The sequence below is a fragment of the Crotalus tigris genome, unplaced genomic scaffold (assembly GCF_016545835.1).
Source record: "Crotalus tigris isolate CLP2741 ecotype Arizona unplaced genomic scaffold, ASM1654583v1 scf7180000017582.600645, whole genome shotgun sequence".
NCBI lineage: Eukaryota > Metazoa > Chordata > Lepidosauria > Squamata > Viperidae > Crotalus > Crotalus tigris.
The window spans coordinates 116,726-135,064 of record NW_024096492.1 but is presented as its reverse complement, the minus strand read 5'-3'; the positions used below and the strand labels follow the sequence as shown (position 1 = coordinate 135,064).

The 18,339-nt window shown below is 40.6% G+C and overlaps 2 protein-coding genes across 7 annotated transcripts; both read left to right on the top strand.

Annotated features, from left to right (window-relative positions):
• The first annotated feature begins 31 nt into the window (after positions 1–31).
• On the top strand, positions 32–9,470 carry SMPDL3B (sphingomyelin phosphodiesterase acid like 3B). 5 transcript variants are annotated; one of them, XM_039360593.1, is made up of 9 exons: positions 41–121; positions 1,718–1,875; positions 2,630–2,843; positions 3,331–3,428; positions 5,113–5,256; positions 5,483–5,655; positions 6,383–6,563; positions 7,306–7,439; positions 8,303–9,470. In XM_039360593.1, the coding sequence occupies exons 1-9, from the start codon at positions 66–68 to the stop codon at positions 8,696–8,698; spliced, it is 1,554 nt and encodes a 517-aa protein (XP_039216527.1). In that variant the 5' UTR covers positions 41–65; the 3' UTR covers positions 8,699–9,470. The 5 variants fall into 5 exon arrangements, with proteins under 5 accessions (XP_039216538.1, XP_039216527.1, XP_039216566.1 ...); XM_039360604.1 differs by lacking the exon at positions 1,718–1,875 and having other exon boundaries at positions 32–121; XM_039360632.1 differs by lacking the exon at positions 1,718–1,875 and having other exon boundaries at positions 90–121; positions 2,630–2,697.
• Positions 9,471–10,269: 799 nt separating this feature from the next.
• XKR8 (XK related 8) lies at positions 10,270–17,326 on the top strand. 2 transcript variants are annotated; one of them, XM_039360654.1, is made up of 3 exons: positions 10,270–12,495; positions 13,875–14,071; positions 14,747–17,326. In XM_039360654.1, exons 1-3 carry the CDS (start codon positions 12,173–12,175, stop codon positions 15,478–15,480), a joined length of 1,254 nt encoding a protein of 417 aa, XP_039216588.1. In that variant the 5' UTR covers positions 10,270–12,172; the 3' UTR covers positions 15,481–17,326. The 2 variants fall into 2 exon arrangements, with proteins under 2 accessions (XP_039216588.1, XP_039216578.1); XM_039360644.1 differs by having other exon boundaries at positions 13,851–14,071.
• The last annotated feature ends 1,013 nt before the right edge of the window (positions 17,327–18,339 follow it).

Here is an 18,339-nt window from a genome sequence, read left to right as displayed (position 1 = left end):
TTGAGGAGCGGGTCTGGAGAGGGGCAGAAAAGCCGCCCGAGAGAGAGAGAGAGAGAGAGGCTACAATGGCGTATGGAAAATACTGTAGTTCCGCAACTACAATTCCCAGAATTCTCAGCAGGTACACAAAAGAGTTGATATTCTGGGAATTGTATTTCTGGGGAAGTTGGGGACTTTACTAAGTGAATTACTTCGGCTTTAAGTAAGCGATTTCTTTATGGATGTGTGGTTTCTTCAGCTTTTTGTATCCCCCAGCCAGGACAGATGGGCTATTTTCTTAAAATATGAAAGAAGCTGAAGTTCCTATAAGACTTTATTTGGGAAATTTTATTTATTACTGGGAAACATACCCTTCTGTCGTGGCTATCAATTTTCCTGGCATTTGACCATACCTTTTTCGAAAAGCGAAAGTATCTGCAGAACCGCAGCACTTTAGTTTCATTAATTAAAGGTTTTATCCCTTTTTAGAGTCAGATAAGCTCTGCATTCTTTTGTTTATTTATATGAGGATATGAAGGTCTGCTGTGAAGCTTACTGGCTGAAACCGGTAATTAATGAAACACGTTTTTTAAATATAAAATTGGGGAATGCCTCAACTTTATTTTCTATTAAAAAAAAGAGGATCTGCCATCCATATTCTACACAAATTTGTAGAAACTTCCTGGTCCTTCCCAACTTTCCAGACACTTTTCTTTTTACCTCAGCATTTCAAAGGTCTGAAAAGGTTTCAGCACAAAACATCTATTTTTAGCACCTGTTTTTTTTAATATACCCCTTAGCTATTTTTCCAGATATGAGGATTAGAACTGCATCTTTCCCTGTCAGTAAGGCCTCTGAAGCATTCCTGCACTGATCTTTTTGTTGAAATAAAGATACAAATGTGCCAGGATAAGTGGACAGCTGCAAGCCATGCTTTGGAAAAAGCCAGAAAAAAAATGCAATCAAGTTTTACATTTCAGAAAGTCAGTTGCAAATGGCACTTTAGGGAAGATTTTGGATAAACAAGTAAACTGTTGAACAAGACTTAGAAATCACCTCCCAACTTGGTTTCCTCCAGATGTGATGGACTACAGGCCAACCGTGAACTCCTGAATTCATCTATTCATTGCCCAACTCAATTTTGAAGGGACTATATAAAGTTCAAAAGTAAAATTTAATGGAATTAATTTGATCAGAGCATGTCTAGCTTCTACGCCAAATCTACAAAATTGTGGGGAAAATAGGAGGAGGAAGGAGTATTAGGTATGTTCAAAATAGATAAACAAACAAACAAACAAGCAAAATCAATATTTATTACTGGTGTTCGTAGCACCTCTATTTTAAAATGGCTCAGGGTGGAATAACAGAATTGTAACACTAGAAATCTTATTTTGATCCAGCAGCCAAAAGAGAGATTTTCTTCTAAACAAGTTAAATCAATCTGGGCTGCTTGATTAATTTTTGGCAAGAGAACCTGAATATTCACCTGCCTCTCCCCACCTACCAAAGCTTCTCTGCCAGAAAACAAACTTTTCCATCCTGCTATGTCAGCAAAGAGTTTGTCAAATGACAAAGACCTTAGTAACAGATTGAAGGCTTGCAAATACTGCAATATAAAATTTGACACACCCTACAACCTCAGCTCCTTCCTTCAAATAATGCACTGCTAAAACATTTTCTAAGAATTCTGCTAAGCTGGAAGAGATGCCAAGTTTTGATGCCAAGTTGGTTCTTCCAGTAAGCCGTCAGTCAAAGATATAGGGGAGGAGAGTAAAAAGGCTGACGGATTGCCACAGCTACACCTACAGAAGAGAAAGCAGATCTGCGGTGCTTGTTGGCCAAGAAACCAAAATGGACTTTTGGAAGATTCTATTGCTGTTGATGCATTGCAGAAATGTAATTGCCACTTCAGGTATTTTCCAGGGATTTTTTTAATTGGGAAAATTGTTTAAAGAATAGCTATTTGATGATAAGTTTTAGGAGGCAACACTAGAACAGGATATGGGCACCACCCTAGGAGCTTCTTCAAGAGTTGCCACTAAATCGTTGTTTTAATATGACAGAAGAGGAACATTACACAGAAGTAATCATATTCATTGTTTAATTGATTTGCTTTTAGTTGTATCCTTTCTTCTGGCAGATCAGATGAAGAGAAACTGGCTCTGTGCTGTTGCAAGTGCCATTAATTGGCAAAACTGACCCTTTTAAAGATTTAGTTGCAAACACTAATATTTTCTACTTGTTTTATGTTTTATATTTGGTATGCAGAGACTCCCTTTGGACATGTGTCTTCGTTTTAAGGGGCTGATCTGTGTTTATAATTAACTCAGTCCATTGAACTCATTTGAACCACACATACTGTAAATCAAGTCGAGGATCGTCCTTACCCCATCCATTCCTTGACTATGGTGCTACTTAATTTTTGGAGGGCGGCTCAGGCACACCACTCAAAATCCAAGAAAAAAAAGTTAGTTTAAGACAAGAATAATTTTGCAGAGTGGGCTTGACAAGCATGGGACAAGCTTGCAATTACACAGGAACAGTCCTAGACATTTTGCTGTCTGCAATGAGGACCATTGGTTCTGGGGAATACAAAAACTGAAACAAATATTGAACTATTTTATTGTGAATTTTCTGTCTGCTGATGCAGGTTCCTTCTGGCATATCTCAGACCTTCATCTTGACCCAGAGTATCAAAAGTCCTCCGATCCCTTGAAGGTGTGTCCATCTGCTGGCACTCAGCCAGTGATCAGTGCAGGAACCTGGGGTGATTACTTGTGTGACTCTCCCTGGATTCTTATCAACTCTTCTATTTATGCCATGAAGAAGATTCTTCCTGATCCAGACTTTATTCTTTGGACTGGGTAAAAAAAAAAAAAGCATGAGTCCTATGCCATGTAGTAAACAACAAAACAATCTTTTATTTAACCCCTTAGTTGGTTAACCATTCAAGAATAGCTGTTCATTCATTGCTTAACAATTTACTTGAATATGATAACCATTCAGGATTCCCATGCAAATATGTGAATATGTTAGTTCAAGAGAGATAGCTTTTCTATTTATTAAATTTATATGCCACCCATAGCTGCATGTTGCCTGTGATGGAAGAAATTTTTTTAATGAGGTTGAGAATAAAACAGATGATTGGAATACCTACATCTACTGTATGTCTTTGTAGATTTCTATCCCTTTTGTCTCCCTGCCTCTTAGCCTAGTAACCTGTTAGGCTAATTTCAATCACAGTTGAGACCTGGGATGTACACTTATTTTATTCTTTCTTATATGTAGCTTATCTAGGTGTATGCTTAGTATCTGTGGGGTTTACTGGAATGTGTTTTTGCTCTTTTCTAGAGATGATACTCCTCATGTGCCAGATGAAAAGCTGGGAGATGAAACAGTGTTGGAAATAATAAAAAAGCTTACTAACCTAATCAGACATGTCTTTCCAGGTACAAAATAGTAGAATAAGTGGGCAATAACAAGCTAAGTCCTGTGAAAGACCACAACAAAATGCAGCATTTTACATTTTGTATAAAAGTTACATGATACATTTAATATAAGACCTATGTACTGGGAAAAAAACAGAGAGAAAAGGGTACACATGTGATGGTTTGGTGAAGTTCTTCAAGTGTTCTGGTGCAAAGTTTTTATTAAATTGCCATTTTATGGTTGGTTGCACAGCCAGATGTTTAGGTTATTATTATTAAACTGAGATGATGTTTAGAATATTAAAAATACAAATTTATGTTTTTTTTTTTGCTAGCTGTAGCCAGTCAAGTAGCAGCAAGATCTTAGAAAACAGAAGGATTTGAATATTTCCACAGGGTTGCAAATATGTTGGATATCACCTTAATAGAAAAATTGAATGAAAAAATATTACAATAATGAAGAGATTGATTTTTATCCCATCTGGTTTTAATGTATTATGTGCAACAGAAACATGATTGCTTACTAGCCAATTCTATATTCCTGATTAATTAAATTAAATCATATGTATTTTGCTTTCATGTGGTCTTCAGTGTCCCGAAAATAAGATTATATAAGGTTCCAAAGGTTTTCAAGTTCAGAAAGTTAGATGTAACATGCAACTTTTGGAAAGAAAAATCTCATAGTCTAAATTAGTACTAAGCAGCAGGAGCAGAATAACCTTACCATTCTGCTTATTCCAAATGTTTTGGGGCTGCAAATTTCAAAAGTTCTAGCCATCATACAGGTTTCAGATTGTGCAAGAAAAATAACAGAATGTTTGTCTTTGAAGATTACTGAGAATATGTTGCGTAAGCAGCAGCAAGTATAGACAAGATTGTATATACTCTTCTCTCAGGTTTCTCCAAGAAATATGTTCCTATTTCAGGATAATGGGAAGAATTTACATATGCCGATATATTTCTTTAGGGGGAAATAGTGTGACTTGGTGCAGACAGCATATGAAATCCTAGCTATGGGTTCTTATGGTTGTTTGATTTTCCAGATATAGCAGTGTTTTTCAACCTTAACCACTTTTAAGATGTGTAAACTTCAACTCCCAGAATTCTCCAGCCAACATGCTGGTTAAGGAATTCTGGGAGTTGAAGTCCACACATCTTAAAGTGATCAAGGTTGAGATACACTTGAGATATAGACTAGGTTCACTATAGTTCAGAATCCTTTTTGCTTTGGCTTTCCATATGCTCAGCTCCATAAGTATGTAAATTTACCATCTGATAAAATTAAAGTACCTTCCTGGTTAATTTCAATCTATAGTTTTACCTCCTTGTTTGGTGATTCTCCTGTCTAGGTCCACATTTTGTAAATTAATATAGTTTCAGCAAAAAGTTACACTGTGATTACTCTGTGCCTAGGAATACCATCTCTGGTACCCCTGTTCAGATTTTGATGGAAAAAGGATTGTAGGAAACTATAATGTGACCTCTTTGTAAACTCTACCATTCAGATTTGCGTGTAAAAATTTATGCTTGTGGCTTAGCATCAAATCAATCTAGGATGGCTAAGACAAAACATGGCTTAGTGTGATTCGCTTCTCCCTACTGTGGGACATTTCTTTCACAGCCAGCTTTACTGTGTTCAGAGACAAAGCGGCTTGCTTTCTTATACTATTCTCTACCAAGCTGTGTTCTTTCCTGCTTCCTTCAGATACTCAGGTCTATCCAGCAATGGGCAACCATGACTTCCACCCCAAAAATCAGCTTCCAGTTGAGGAGAACAAGATCTACAATGTAACAGCAGAACTATGGCACCCCTGGCTTGAAGAGCCCTCCATACAGAAGTTCAGAACAGGTATGTGATGGTAGATTGTGTTGTAGCATTTTAAATTGGCCCTGAGAGGCAGTACTGAAATGCAGTTGACTCCCCCCCATACACAAATGCTTTCCTCTGAATCTATATAAGGGGCTATAAAAAATGAACTGGAATTAGTAGCCCATTCAAAGAATCCAGATGATCAACTTAGTTGCTTCCTACCATACATTTTCTGATCCAAACTGACCTATTCACTGTTTTGCAGGTGCTTTTTACAGTCAATTGTTGCCTGGTCTTGGACCAAGAAGGCGTATAATTGTCCTCAACACCAATCTGTACTATGAAAGTAATAATCGGTCCGTGAGTCTGGAGGATCCAGGAGGCCAATTCCAGTGGCTGCAAACTCTGTTGACCAAGGCATCAGAAACAGGAGAAAAGGTTTCTTTCAGCTGCCTAATTTCCTTGTTTTAAACAATACTTCTAACCCTTTTTGGAACAGATAATTATAATTAGGATAATGTCTCAACTCAGTTGCAAAAATACATTCAGCAGTATGACACTATTGCCATAGGTATACCTCTGGAATGTCAACACATTTCAGTAATGTCATGATTTCAAGAGGGAATCAAAGGATACATATGTAGTTACGTCACAGACCATAGTTTAAACTATAATTAGTTGGGTTTACAGTACATGCTAAGCCATAAGCATGGTTTGATTTCTAATAATAAAAACTGGATAAACATTTTATAAATATATTAAATCACTTTACGACATAGTGTGGTATGTATGAATCTAGCCAAAGAGAGTAAGAATCATAGATTGTAATATCAGCAAAGGGCCTAAGTCCAACTTCCTTGTGCAGTTTAGGAGAAGAGTTTGTTTCAAACCTATTCAGATTGAACCAAATTAATTGTAGATTAATTACTTAAGATTTCTATAACAGGAGTTCCAGGTCTATATAGGATGAGAGAACATAGCTTGAGAGAGGATATTGGGAAAAGCAGAAATTTGGAGCCAGCCCTGGGTTTGGTCACCCCCTCCAAAGCATTGATCAGGCTAGCTGATGATCCTGGGAGAGGAAGGCTAGGAAACTGTATCTCAGTCTTTAATGTGTCATTTCCCTCCCCCCCCCCTCAACTATCCCTTGTCTGATCTATCCCAGGTCTATATTATTGGACATGTTCCTCCTGGTGTCTTTGAAAAGAAACGAGGCAAACCCTGGTTCCGAAAACACTTCAACCAAAGATATACAGAAATCATTCAGAAACATCATGCTGTAATTGCAGCACAATTTTTTGGGCATCACCATACAGATAGCTTTAGAATGTTCTATGATAACACAGGTACGTCCCCTGGAATTCTCTGAAGGTCTTCCAGTCTGTAGAGCAACAGGATTGTGGGGCAAACGTACTTTACAGGAAGGCAACTATCAGGACTGGATCCTGCTGAAAACCTGGCAACTGACTAACGATGTCATGTGTCTTCCAGAACCTGACAAGTGGACAAAAACGTCATACAATTTAGAAATATAGTTTAAAAAAAGTCTCTTTAAAAAAAGAGAGTGGAGAGTCTGAAATGGTATAGGCCAGGTCTCCTGTTTGCGCAGGGGGTTGGACTAGAAGACCTCCAAGGTCCCTTCCAACTCTGTTATTTTGTTATTCAACAAAAATTCCAGTTACATTAGCGGCCAAAAAAAGCCTAGGCAAATAAAATAATATTTGCCCAGGGATGAGCTCTGTGCCAAAATCCACCAGCAATTAGTATATTTCACAAAAGGAGGGCCATAATTGAATGGGTGCGTTATTTTCCAATCCCTACCCATTTAAGATAGAGAGGGTGGCCCAAAAATGATTGCAAGTTTTGCATTGCCAAAGGCAGTTCCTTGTCTTACCTGTCAATTGACACATTATTGGGACTTGAATGCCACTATTCCAGTCTGCATATTACTCCTTGCTCCATCATGGATTATATCCTGTTATGGTCTGGCATGGAACTGACAACATCAATCTGTCCTCAAAATAAAATGTGTGTGTGTATGTGTGTGTATGTGATAAAATTCCTGGTGTAGTTTGTTTTCTCTTTCAGATTCCCCAATCAGTGTCATATTTTTAGCTCCAGCAGTTACACCTTGGAAAACAACCTTGCCAGGTGTGCAGAATGGAGCCAACAACCCTGGCATCCGTGTTTTTAAATATGACCGTGAGACTCTGCTCGTGAAGGTAGAAAGAGAATTCCATTTATATTTGTCTCCAAGAAATTAGGGCACTTGACCCAGAGGTGATCCGTGTAGCCACTGAGGGCAAATTATTTTGCCCACTAGAAATTTCTAGCTGGTCTCTATTGAGCTGGTCTACTGTGACTGACTTGAGTCCTATTCATATTGACAGCCTTGGGAAAGGACAGGGAAGATGCTGTAGACTAGAGAGCTGAGCAATAGTCATGAGGATCCTGCTGACTGTCAGAAGGATTAGGGCCCAATTCAAAAAATCCTGAAATGCAATTTTAGTTTACTTGGCTGACATAGCATCTTACCATGGAGAACCCAGTCATGTCCTGATTGCTGCAGCACAGGAAAATGAAATGAAGAAAGGTGGAGAGTCGCTTGGATCTCCTTTTCAGCTGCCTTGACAAGAGGGCAAAGGAAATATAATGGCTATCTGTCAGGCGCAAAGAATCAGGACCACCAGTTGGGTTGTAGCATAGAGGGTTTATTTAAGCTTATATGCAAGAATCTGATCAACTAAAGTTCAGCACAAATTGGTTCCAGTTAAGAATTCAGGAGGGGTTGGACTTGGAGCACTTGTGGGAACGCAATGACTCTAAGCTGATGATGTGTTTAATTCTGTCCCCAGTTCCGCCTGCTCTTCTCCTACTTACATATCTTCATCATTATTAAGTTTACCACATCAGGCTGCAAAAATCTAAATCTCCAGTAGATGGGACCAAAGAGTTGAGTTCTCTGTATTTTTTTGCTATTGCATAGTTATCTGAATTTCTGCAGCTCAAACCTGTAGCTCGCTCTGATCAGCTTTAGCATAGATTTCTTAGTATTTCTTCCAAATGTTTTCTGTTCCTTTTTTAGGATATAGTAACTTACTATTTAAATCTCACCCACGCTAACATGGGTACTCCAGAGTGGAAGAAAGAATACAGCCTGACAGAGGCATACCAGATCCCAGATGGTTCTGTTCGCTCCATGCATCTGCTTATGGAGAAGCTTATGAAAGATGAAAGCCAGCTCCAGAAGTACTACCGATATAATTCAGTTCAGTACGATAACACATTCTGCGATGACAGCTGCCAGACAGATCACATCTGTGCTATCAGAGAAGTTGACTTTGAAAGATACAGTCAATGTGTTACAGCCAGAAGCGCTGCAGCTGCAACACCAATTCTGGACATTTTCTTATTTTGCCCCACAATAGGTCTCATTACTTTAGGTTTCTTGAATGTCTTGAGCAAGCTGGGCCACAAATAACACTACGTGGATTCCACAAGAGTAAAGAAGAAACATAGAATGGAAACTAATCAAGGAGAGAAGCAACCTAGAACTAAGGAGACATTTCCTGACTCTTAGAACAATTAATCAGTGGAACAACTTGCCTTCAGAAGTTGTGAATGCTCCAACACTGGAAGTTTTTAAGAAGAGATTGGACAACCATTTGTCTGAAATGGTATAGGGTTTCCGGTGCCATCATCCTGAGAATTTAGACCATCCATTTCTGATGAATTTTTGAACTGCAAACTCGTAAACATCATCATCATCATTTCAAAGTTATTATTTTTCTTGCATTGGGAGGGTGCAAGGTTTCCCTTGGAAAAACCAAACACTTAAGTGACAAAGTTTCTAATATAAGAATAGCAGCATCATAAAAGGGTACTTCCAACTGATGTTAGTGAAAGAGGAGAGGTTCTGATGGACTGTCCCAGAGCATGGACTTCTCTTTAACACCCACATGAAATTGCTGGTATCAATACACTGATACCAATTTTATATCTCCACTCTAGGCTGAGTAAATGACATTGTGGAATTCTTGATTTGATATCTAGAGGCTATAAAGAACTGGATTCAGTGAAACAGGTTCAACTGAAAACTTAGTAGAATTATTATTTATGCCAATGTCTTCAGTTGCATAAAATGTGTAGAAAAATGTAATATGTGTAAACCAACACAATTGTTTGACCGGAAATTTTTATCTTTTACTGAGGGCACCCTAGAATCAGAGATTCAGTAAAATTTCAAAACATTCTTCAACTGTTTGGGTTTTTACTGCCCAAAATTGAGGGGGAATTTTCCTTATATAGAACCTTGTTAACTTTTAGGAAGGAAGTAAACGTGCTCTTCTAAAGAGCTTTTACTGAGAAGTCCACTTAGCAGCTCTGCAATATGGTTGGTTTTAGGTTGCAGACTGTTATATTTTTAGAGCTGTAAGCCACCTGTGACCCAAGTAGTAGATAACATTCAAAAGTCCACATTAGCAAATATAAAAATGTGGTTGATTTGGTTTGGTTTTGATTTAGTACAATGTATTGGGTGTGATCTCATCCACTGTGTTTGTGAACCCAGCTATAGGAGCTTACTTAACAAACTATAATGAAAAAAAGTATTTTAAGTGCAGTGTGAACATAATGCTAATCCAAATTCACACATATTTTAAAGGAAATAGGCAATGGAAAAATATGTGGGCAAGGAGAGGTGGCTTCTAATTAACTGTTCTAAGAAAAAAACCCAATAGTGTCCAAGCGCATAGAGTAACTTTCAATGCTTCAGTTGTTTCATTTCTTATTTTATCTCATGTCTACAATGCCATAAAAGCAGTAAGGGTACACTTGTGATGTGTTGTGACACAGAATTTCACCTCAGTAGAAAGGCAGACCTTGTACAGAGAAATAAAAGTGCACATTCAAAACTATTAATCTTTCTGCTTACAACACAGCATGGTATTATGTCCAGATTTTCATATCTGGTAAGCCATTCTGACATTTTTTTGGATCTGGTGTGTTGTTTTACAACTATTATTAAAGGACCCATGGATCAATTTTCCTTATAGTGGCTGGAGCAGACAAGCTTTTAACTTTAGCAACACACACACACACACACACACAAACGAGGTTTGTTGACTTAATAGAACTTAAATGGCTTAGGGTAAATAATAAAGACTTTAATATTCTACATGGAATAGAGGAACCTAAAGGCTGAATCAGGATCAGCCATTTCACAGCTATTGTTTAACGTTTTTTCAGGTTTTCACAGAGACAAAGCAAAAGGCAAGATTTCCTGGAACCTGAAGATAATATTTAGATGTAGGGCAGAAGAAATTACTTGTGTTTAGATTCCAGTCACTTTGACTGTTCAATTATAGAAAAAGTTGTAATATAAAAACTGAGATGAGGAGACATACCAATGCTCCAAAGTAAATAATCCTTAAATCTTTTCAACTAATGTATGTGGGAACTACAGTGGTGCTTTGAGATTTGTGAACCTTTGAAATTTTCATATAAATATAGTCTAAAACATGATATGTTCTCCATAGAAAACCCCATAATTACAGTGCAGTTCAAGGCATATTTTTCTGACAACTTATTAACTCCAATGATGTCTTCAATGGATTTTAGCCTTGAACGTGTTTAACTTGGGCTTTTGAGTGCTGATAAAAAGGAAACAAGAGTTGAGGAAATTAACTTTTTAATTCCAGTACGTGTGGAACTGCATGATTCAAAATAGTTAAAGAATTCAGAATGTAGAAATTGAAAACAATTAAAGAGTCATGAGAGTCATTGGTCTTGCAACAATTCTAAATTAGGCATTTTACAGTATTACTCAACCCATGAAAAGGGGAATAAATATACCAGAGTGCATGAGAAAGCATTTAGCAAGGTCTGGAATTTACCTTATCCGTGTTTTTTTTTGCTGGGAACTCAAACTTTTCTGTCGTGATTTCTTAGCTCTGTTTTATAGCCACTCAACTCTTAACTGAATAAACTGGAGGGGGGGGCTTAATGGGTATGAAGTCTTACATTAACACTTGGCACAGCCTTCTTTGTACAGATCAAAGAGGAAAGAGTGGACTATGGGCGTCTCTGTCACCTTGCAAGAAGGCGCGTGATATCACAAGGCTGGAGCCTGAATCGAAGATATTCCCGCCATCTTTTGTACCACAGCTCCAGATGCAAAAAAACTGCCTCAAAGGGGAAAAAAAATCACCTGCTTCAATGCAAAACAAAAAGAAAACCCATCTGCCAAGTTTGGCGTATCTTGCAAACGCAATCCCGGGATTTTCAGCCGACGTGTGAAAGGTGTCGACCCAGCCTTGCTCGACGCCTCTCTTTCAAGACGGTCCCAGCAACCCGTCTCGGGGTCAACAGACGGAGGATGGAGGGCTACCGTCTTGGCCTGTTCCTTCCAGCCGAGAAGGGAAGCCCGCTTCCGAGCCGGGCGGGTCGCGGGTTGCGCTTTCTCCCCACTGGGTCCCGCCTCTCCTCCGGGGAAAGCAGGCCCGGCGGCGGGAGAGGCAAGGCGGGGAGGCCACGCAGCGCCCCGGGCGTCCTGCTCCGAGAGCCTCCCCAGCCGCCGCCGTCGAGGAGACGCCCCGCTTTCCTCGCTCCCTCCAGGCCCGGGAGATAGCGGGGCGGAAGCGGACCGGCTCTCCGCGAAAAGAGACGGGAGTGGTCCGTCCAGGGGCGGGGAAGGGGCGTTTGCAAGCCCGGAGGAAGAGCCGCTTCGAAGGGAGCCCGAAGGAAGGAATCTGAGGGGGAATCCCGGCGAAGTTTCCTAGTTTACGCTTTTCTAGACAGCAGCGGCGCTAAGCGGAGCTTCCCTCCTCCCAACAACCCGCGGAAGGCGAGGCTGCTGCGGAGGAGCCCAAGCGGGCGCCCCGCCCCGTCCGCCCGGCGGGGCCTCCTCCGAGGTTTTTGGCCCCTCGAGGCCCTTTCCCTGCCGTCCACCGGGACCATGGCTAGGACCGGCTGCACTCCTGGCTGCAGCCTTCCCCAGCCGCCCCCTTTTCGCTTTCTGGACCTGGCCTTTGCCCTGGTGGGTACCCTCGCCTTCCTGCTGGACTTGGTGGCCGATGTATGGGTGGCTGCCAGCTACCTTCGAGCCGGCCACTTGCCCTGGGGCGGGCTGGTGTTGGGGCTGCTGCTGCTCTCCTCCCTGACGACCCAGTTCTTTAGCTGGGCTTGGTTCCGGAGTGACTCCGATAAAGAGGGCCTCTCCCAGCCATCCCCCGGGACTTCGAAGCTGCTCCATCTCCTACAGCTCGGCTACCTGTACAGGTAAGAGTAGCAGGGATGCTTCTGTTCATTGACCCAGGCGGTTGCACACAGCACACTCTTCTCCTAGGGTATTTTACACAACATATCTAAACAAACAAGTGTTTCTATCACACCCTGCCAACCTGACTAAATTCCTTTTATCCAAATGCCAGAGTTCACATCATGCATCAGACTCTCAAGTAACTTTGTTGGCTTTGTTTAGATCAGTGGTTCTCAACCTTTTTAATGCCGCGACCCCCAACCGGTCGTAAGTCAAGGACTACTCAACCGGTTGTAAGTCGAGGACTACTCAACTGGTGCAGCACCGTTTGCAGAATGGGACTTTTGGCGGGCTCAGCAGGGCAGAGACAGCCTGGACAATTCCTATTGGCTTTTGAAAGCCAATAGAATTAGACTCTATTCAAGAGAGTCTATTCTATTGGCTTTCAAAAGCCAAAAGAATAAAAGGGAGTAGCACAGCTAAGGAAAAGGGGGGGAAATGGCAGACTGTGTTGTTTGGCGACCCCCGTGAAATGGTCGTTTGACCCCAAATGGGGTCCCGACCCACAGGTTGAGAACCACTGGTTTAGATGGACGCAGGCTTGAGTCATAAGTTGCAGTGATGGGCTGACAAGAATTTGGCCAAAGTAGATAAACACAAATTAGCCTACTGGGTTAAGCTAAGGAAGCCATAATGGCTGCATTAAGAATGAATTTAATTGTCTGGTCAATTACATTATCTTGCATATTTCCTGGAAGGAGAAAAAAGGTGAAGCCTGTTAAGTATTGCTTTTAGGGATCCTTATCTCCTATTAAAATGTTTTGTTGTATACTCCAACATCTTAGAGAAAGTACTGGTTGCTGGATGTTTTTGACCAGCCAGGCTCACTGTGGCAGCCCTACGCAAAACAATCCTTGATTTGCAACCACAGTTGAGTATCAGAATTTCTGTTACTAAGCAAGGTGGTTGTTAAATGAGTTCCACATAATTTGACAACCTTTTTTTGGAATGATTAAGCAAATTGCTGCAGTTAAGTGAATCACTCAGTTGTTAAATGAGTCAGGCTTCCCCTATTGACTTTGCTTGTCGGAAACTAGCTGGAAATAATGATCACGTAACCCTGGGATGCTGCAGCCATTGTAAACACATGCCAGTTATAAATGCCTGAAATTTGATCATGTGACTATGGAGATACCGCAGTAGTTATAAATGTGAGGACTAGTCATAAGTCATCTTTTTTTTTTCAGTTCCATTGTAACTTCAGTCACTCAACATATGGTTGTAAGTCAAGGACTAACTGTAAATAAATCCCCTAGGGCTGTTGTTTGAGAAATGTTCCCATTGCATGCTTTCCTAATTTCAAATCTTTCCTTAGACACTTCTGTGTTGCCTTGTTCAGGTGTCTCTGTGTCCTGAGGGTGGGTTTCCAGGCATGGAAGATGGAAGATGCAACAGCAACTCATCAGGCCTTTGCCATTTTCCTGTCACATGATGTCAGTCTCTTGCGCCTCTTTGAGACCTTTCTGGAAAGTGCACCTCAGCTCATCCTGGTGATCTACATCATTCTACACACCAACCAGGCTGAGGTATTTCAAGGTGAGTGCCAATTGGGAGGGGCTAGTTTTGGAGGAATGTGAGCTTCTGCCGGCATAAATGTCTGCTATTTGCAGTATCCGTTTTATTTGTAAACCACTCAGTCATGTAGGTGAGAAGGGCAGTGTAGAAATTTGATAAATAAAATTTATCAAATAAATAAATAAATAAATAAATAAAATCCAGCATTGGATGTCAGCATTTTTGTGGCCCAGATCTTCAGCCTCTTGGGAACCCAAGATTTGTAGACATATAAAAACAATGTGGAGAAATAACATCAAGTTAAACTTTATTAATTTGTTCAATAAATTGGAAACAGACATTCAAAATCAAATCAAAATCCATACATACATACATCCCCACACAAAATAACAAAACAATATAGATCTTAATATTAAGATTGAATCTTCAAATTGTCATCAAGGAATCAGACCTGAATCAAGGACTACATGTATGTTTTTCCTTGATTTTACTGTCAGGATGTAGAAGATTGCATAACAGAGCGAAAAATAGGGAACTCACTAGAAATGATAGTAATTTAAATAATTGAGATTCCTGAGTTACAAGGGTAGATTTTGCTGCCCGCTTCAGCATCTATACTATGATGTTTGCAACGGGGGCGGTTCTTCCTTAACCTGATCCCTGTTTCCACTTCCTTCTCCCTTGTTTTCCTTGCAGTACTCGGGATTTGCACATCTTTTCTGTGTATCACTTGGGCCCTCTTGGATTACCACCAGACCCTGCGCAGCTTCCTGCGGGACAAACACAAGTTGGCCTTCCTGTCTTCAGTCCTCTACTTCCTGTGGAACTTCCTATTGATGTGTCCTCGCATTCTCTCGTTGGCGCTCTTTGCAGTAGTCTTCTCAGGCTACGTTTTCCTCCATTTCCTAGGCATCTGGTTGGTCATGTTTCTCTGGGTCTCCTTGCAAGGGACAGACCTAATGGAAAATGCCACCTTTGAGTGGTTTTATCGAGCTACAGTAGCTGTTATCCTCTATTTTTGCTGGTTCAATGTGGCCGAGGGGAAAACGCACCACCGCTCAACTATTTACCACACTTTCTTTTTTGTGGATAGCGTCATCCTTGTTGTCTCGTGGTTGTGGTACAGAATTCCCTCAAGCTGGGATTCCCAAGTGTGTCCTGCACTCCTGGCTGCCCTGGTCTGTTATGCCCTTGGCATTTTCTTGAAATGCATCTACTACAAGTGTTTTCACCCCACTATGAAAACTGTACCCCTTATGGATTACGATGAAGTAGACAGGAATGGAGATGCTGTTGTGCTCCAGCAAATGGTTATAGAACCCGTCATCAACCATCGGACGTATAGACTCTCTCAGAACTTCTTTGCTGGCTCTTTGGCAGAAGAGACTCAGTACCAAAGGACTGGGACTGTCAGTGATATGTATCTATGAGCCTTTATGCCCAGGGCAACCAAGACAAGACTTTAGTTGGATTAGATTCAGAAAACATTTATACCAGTTTACCTATTGAAACCTTGCCTATATTTCTTCCAGGATTACGCACATAAGCTAAACCAAATAAGCTAGGAAGGAATGTTTTTAAGCACAAGATAGATGTTACCAACTTAGCCTGATTGCACCTTAGTTCACTTACAGCAAAATGCTCTTGTCAGCTTTTTCTGCTACCTTTTCAGCTGCTGCTTCTCAACTGATATGTTGGACGATATATAAGTGGCATCAAGTTAAGAGATGTATGGGGGAAAACAGTAAGAAAAACCATTAGTATGTTTTCCCTGATTTTTTGGGGGGGATTTGTTTCCTGCAGACCTTCACATATTCCTATTCACTTGATTTGGAAGTCACTAGATCAAGGAGATCTATTTGTCCTCTTGAAGAGAATCTTTAGCAGAGGGGTGAAAGATATGAAGCAACATCAGCAGATATGGCTAAACAGGGCCTAAGGCGAAGAATGCTAGTTAGCAAGTTCAGATGTTCCATACGTATATCATTATTGCTTTTGATGTCTCTAATTCTGGATTCTGTGACTTGCACCTTATTGTGGATTGCAAAAAGTTCTGGTGCACTTTTCAGACATCACACCTTTAATCTTAAATTCAGGCCTTACTTCACTGTACTTGTCTGCCCACCTGCCTGTGTTCTGATAATATGCTTCACCAGGAAAAATCAGTTGAAATGGCTCTTGTCACATGCTTCCCCTTTTCTTTGATGTGCCCATCAGACAGTTCCAAACTGTCACTTCTACTTTTAACTAGTTCTTGTCATAGTATCTGAACTATGAAACTATACAAGGTTTCTATGGGTGTCATAGTTTATCCGGAAAAACACAAAATCCTTAAAGCATAAGCTATAAACTGACTTTAACCTACCACTATGAAGATGAACTGTAGTTTAGAATTTGGTGTAGTGCTCATGGTGATGAGACTTTTCCTATCTCATTGAGATGAGGAAATTCATACACCTGGTAGTTCATCTATGTTTTGATGCAGGGACTGATGGAATAGAATTCCAAAACACCTGGAAGACATTAGGTTTGACTTGGTTTTAATACAACATCTGAACTAGCGAGAGTAGCTTCAGCCCTTCCCCTCTGTTCTACTTGATTTTGGTCACCTGTGCCCAAATAGTTTATACTTCAACAGTTTTGAGAGGACAGTCCTTGTTCCAATTCCCAAGTTTATCTTGAAGGGAAACTTGGAAAACCTGCCTAACACTTCTTTCTGGATTTGGCTCTCTTCCTATGCCTTATGTGGCTAATTTTAAAAAGTCAGTGTTACTTAAGGTTTTCACAATGATTTAGATCAAGGGTGTCAAACTCGCAATGTCACATGACGTGTCGTGACATATTGCGACTTTTTCCATTGCCGGCATGGGGTGGGCGCGCTTTGGCCATGACACATCCAGCCCGTGGGCTGGCAGTTTGACATCCCTGATTTAGATTGATTGGAATCAACAAAATATGCATGGCAGAGATGTGCATATTCAGTTTATTCAAGCCTCCAACGGAAGATTTCAAGTTGGAGTGGAAGGAATAGCAAAGCACTAGGAAAGGATTTAGTACACATAGGCATTTAAAAAAAATTCAAAACCCCACTTGCTTTTCACTTCAGAGAGTAGATACCGGTATATTAGTCGTAACCTCTCTCCCTTCTTTCACTAAACTGTATCCCAGTTTATGAAGTTTCATATATAGTAATGCCAAATTCAGTGTGAATTCAGTGCAATTGTTAATTTATTGCCGCTTCTGAAATGTTTAGACTGAATAAAGTATTTCAGTTCCTGTTCGTCTGTGCTATTTGAGCAGCACCTGCAAGGGGTTAGATCAGGAGTGTCATACTCACAATGTCACGTGACGTGTTGCGACCTATCACAACTTTTTTTCCATTGCTGGCAAGGGGTGGGCACGGTTTTGTTAGAATGCATCCAGCCCGCGGGCCAGCAGTTTGATACCCCTGGGTTAGATAAAGGTTTACATCTATCTAGAAAACAATAGTAACTAAATATGTTGTCCATTTTTATGTGCACTATGTTGGTTGGCACCAGAGTGCCATTAAGTTTTAAAGAGAAATTAGGTAAGCTTCCAACTTCAAGATGGGATGTGAGTCCTTTTTGTCTTCAAGTGTGTGAAGGGCTGCTAAAACAATTAGCAAGTAAGAGAATATGACCATGTTCTATAAAGTTCATAGAACTGGTAAATTTTGCTCCAATATAACAGGCCAAATTGTCAGCTAATGGGTTTATTAGCATGGCCTCTACCATAAGCTGCCTAAGAAAACTGCCTTACTATGCTCAGTGTGACTTTTCAGATCTGTCAGTTAAAGTGCAAATCCAAAACAAATGACTACAGGTGACTGCTGAGGGTCCTGATAGAACAGGCATGTCAAACTCATGACGTCACGTGACATCGCGCAACGTATCGGGCCGATTTTGCCATTGCCGGCAATGGGGTGGGGCGGCTTCCATGTGACGTGTCCGGCCCATGGGCTGGCAGTTTGACACCCCTGTGATAGAATGTAATGCTCAAAATCCAGTCACTTCTTTGTGGGCTAGTGCATGAAGCCATCAAAAGGTCTGAAAAGCAAGATTATTCTTACCTGTTGTTGTGGTTCAATCATATGAGATTTCATGATTTAAGTATATTAGATATATTCAGTGAACCTTAGTTGAGATTGATGATCTAGAAGCATGGGGAAGCAATACTGAATTCTGAGCAGTTGGCATAATTGGCCACTTTGGCAGGAACTACTGTGAACCACATTTGAAAAGCCGTAGGTCACTCATTGCTGGTGTTAC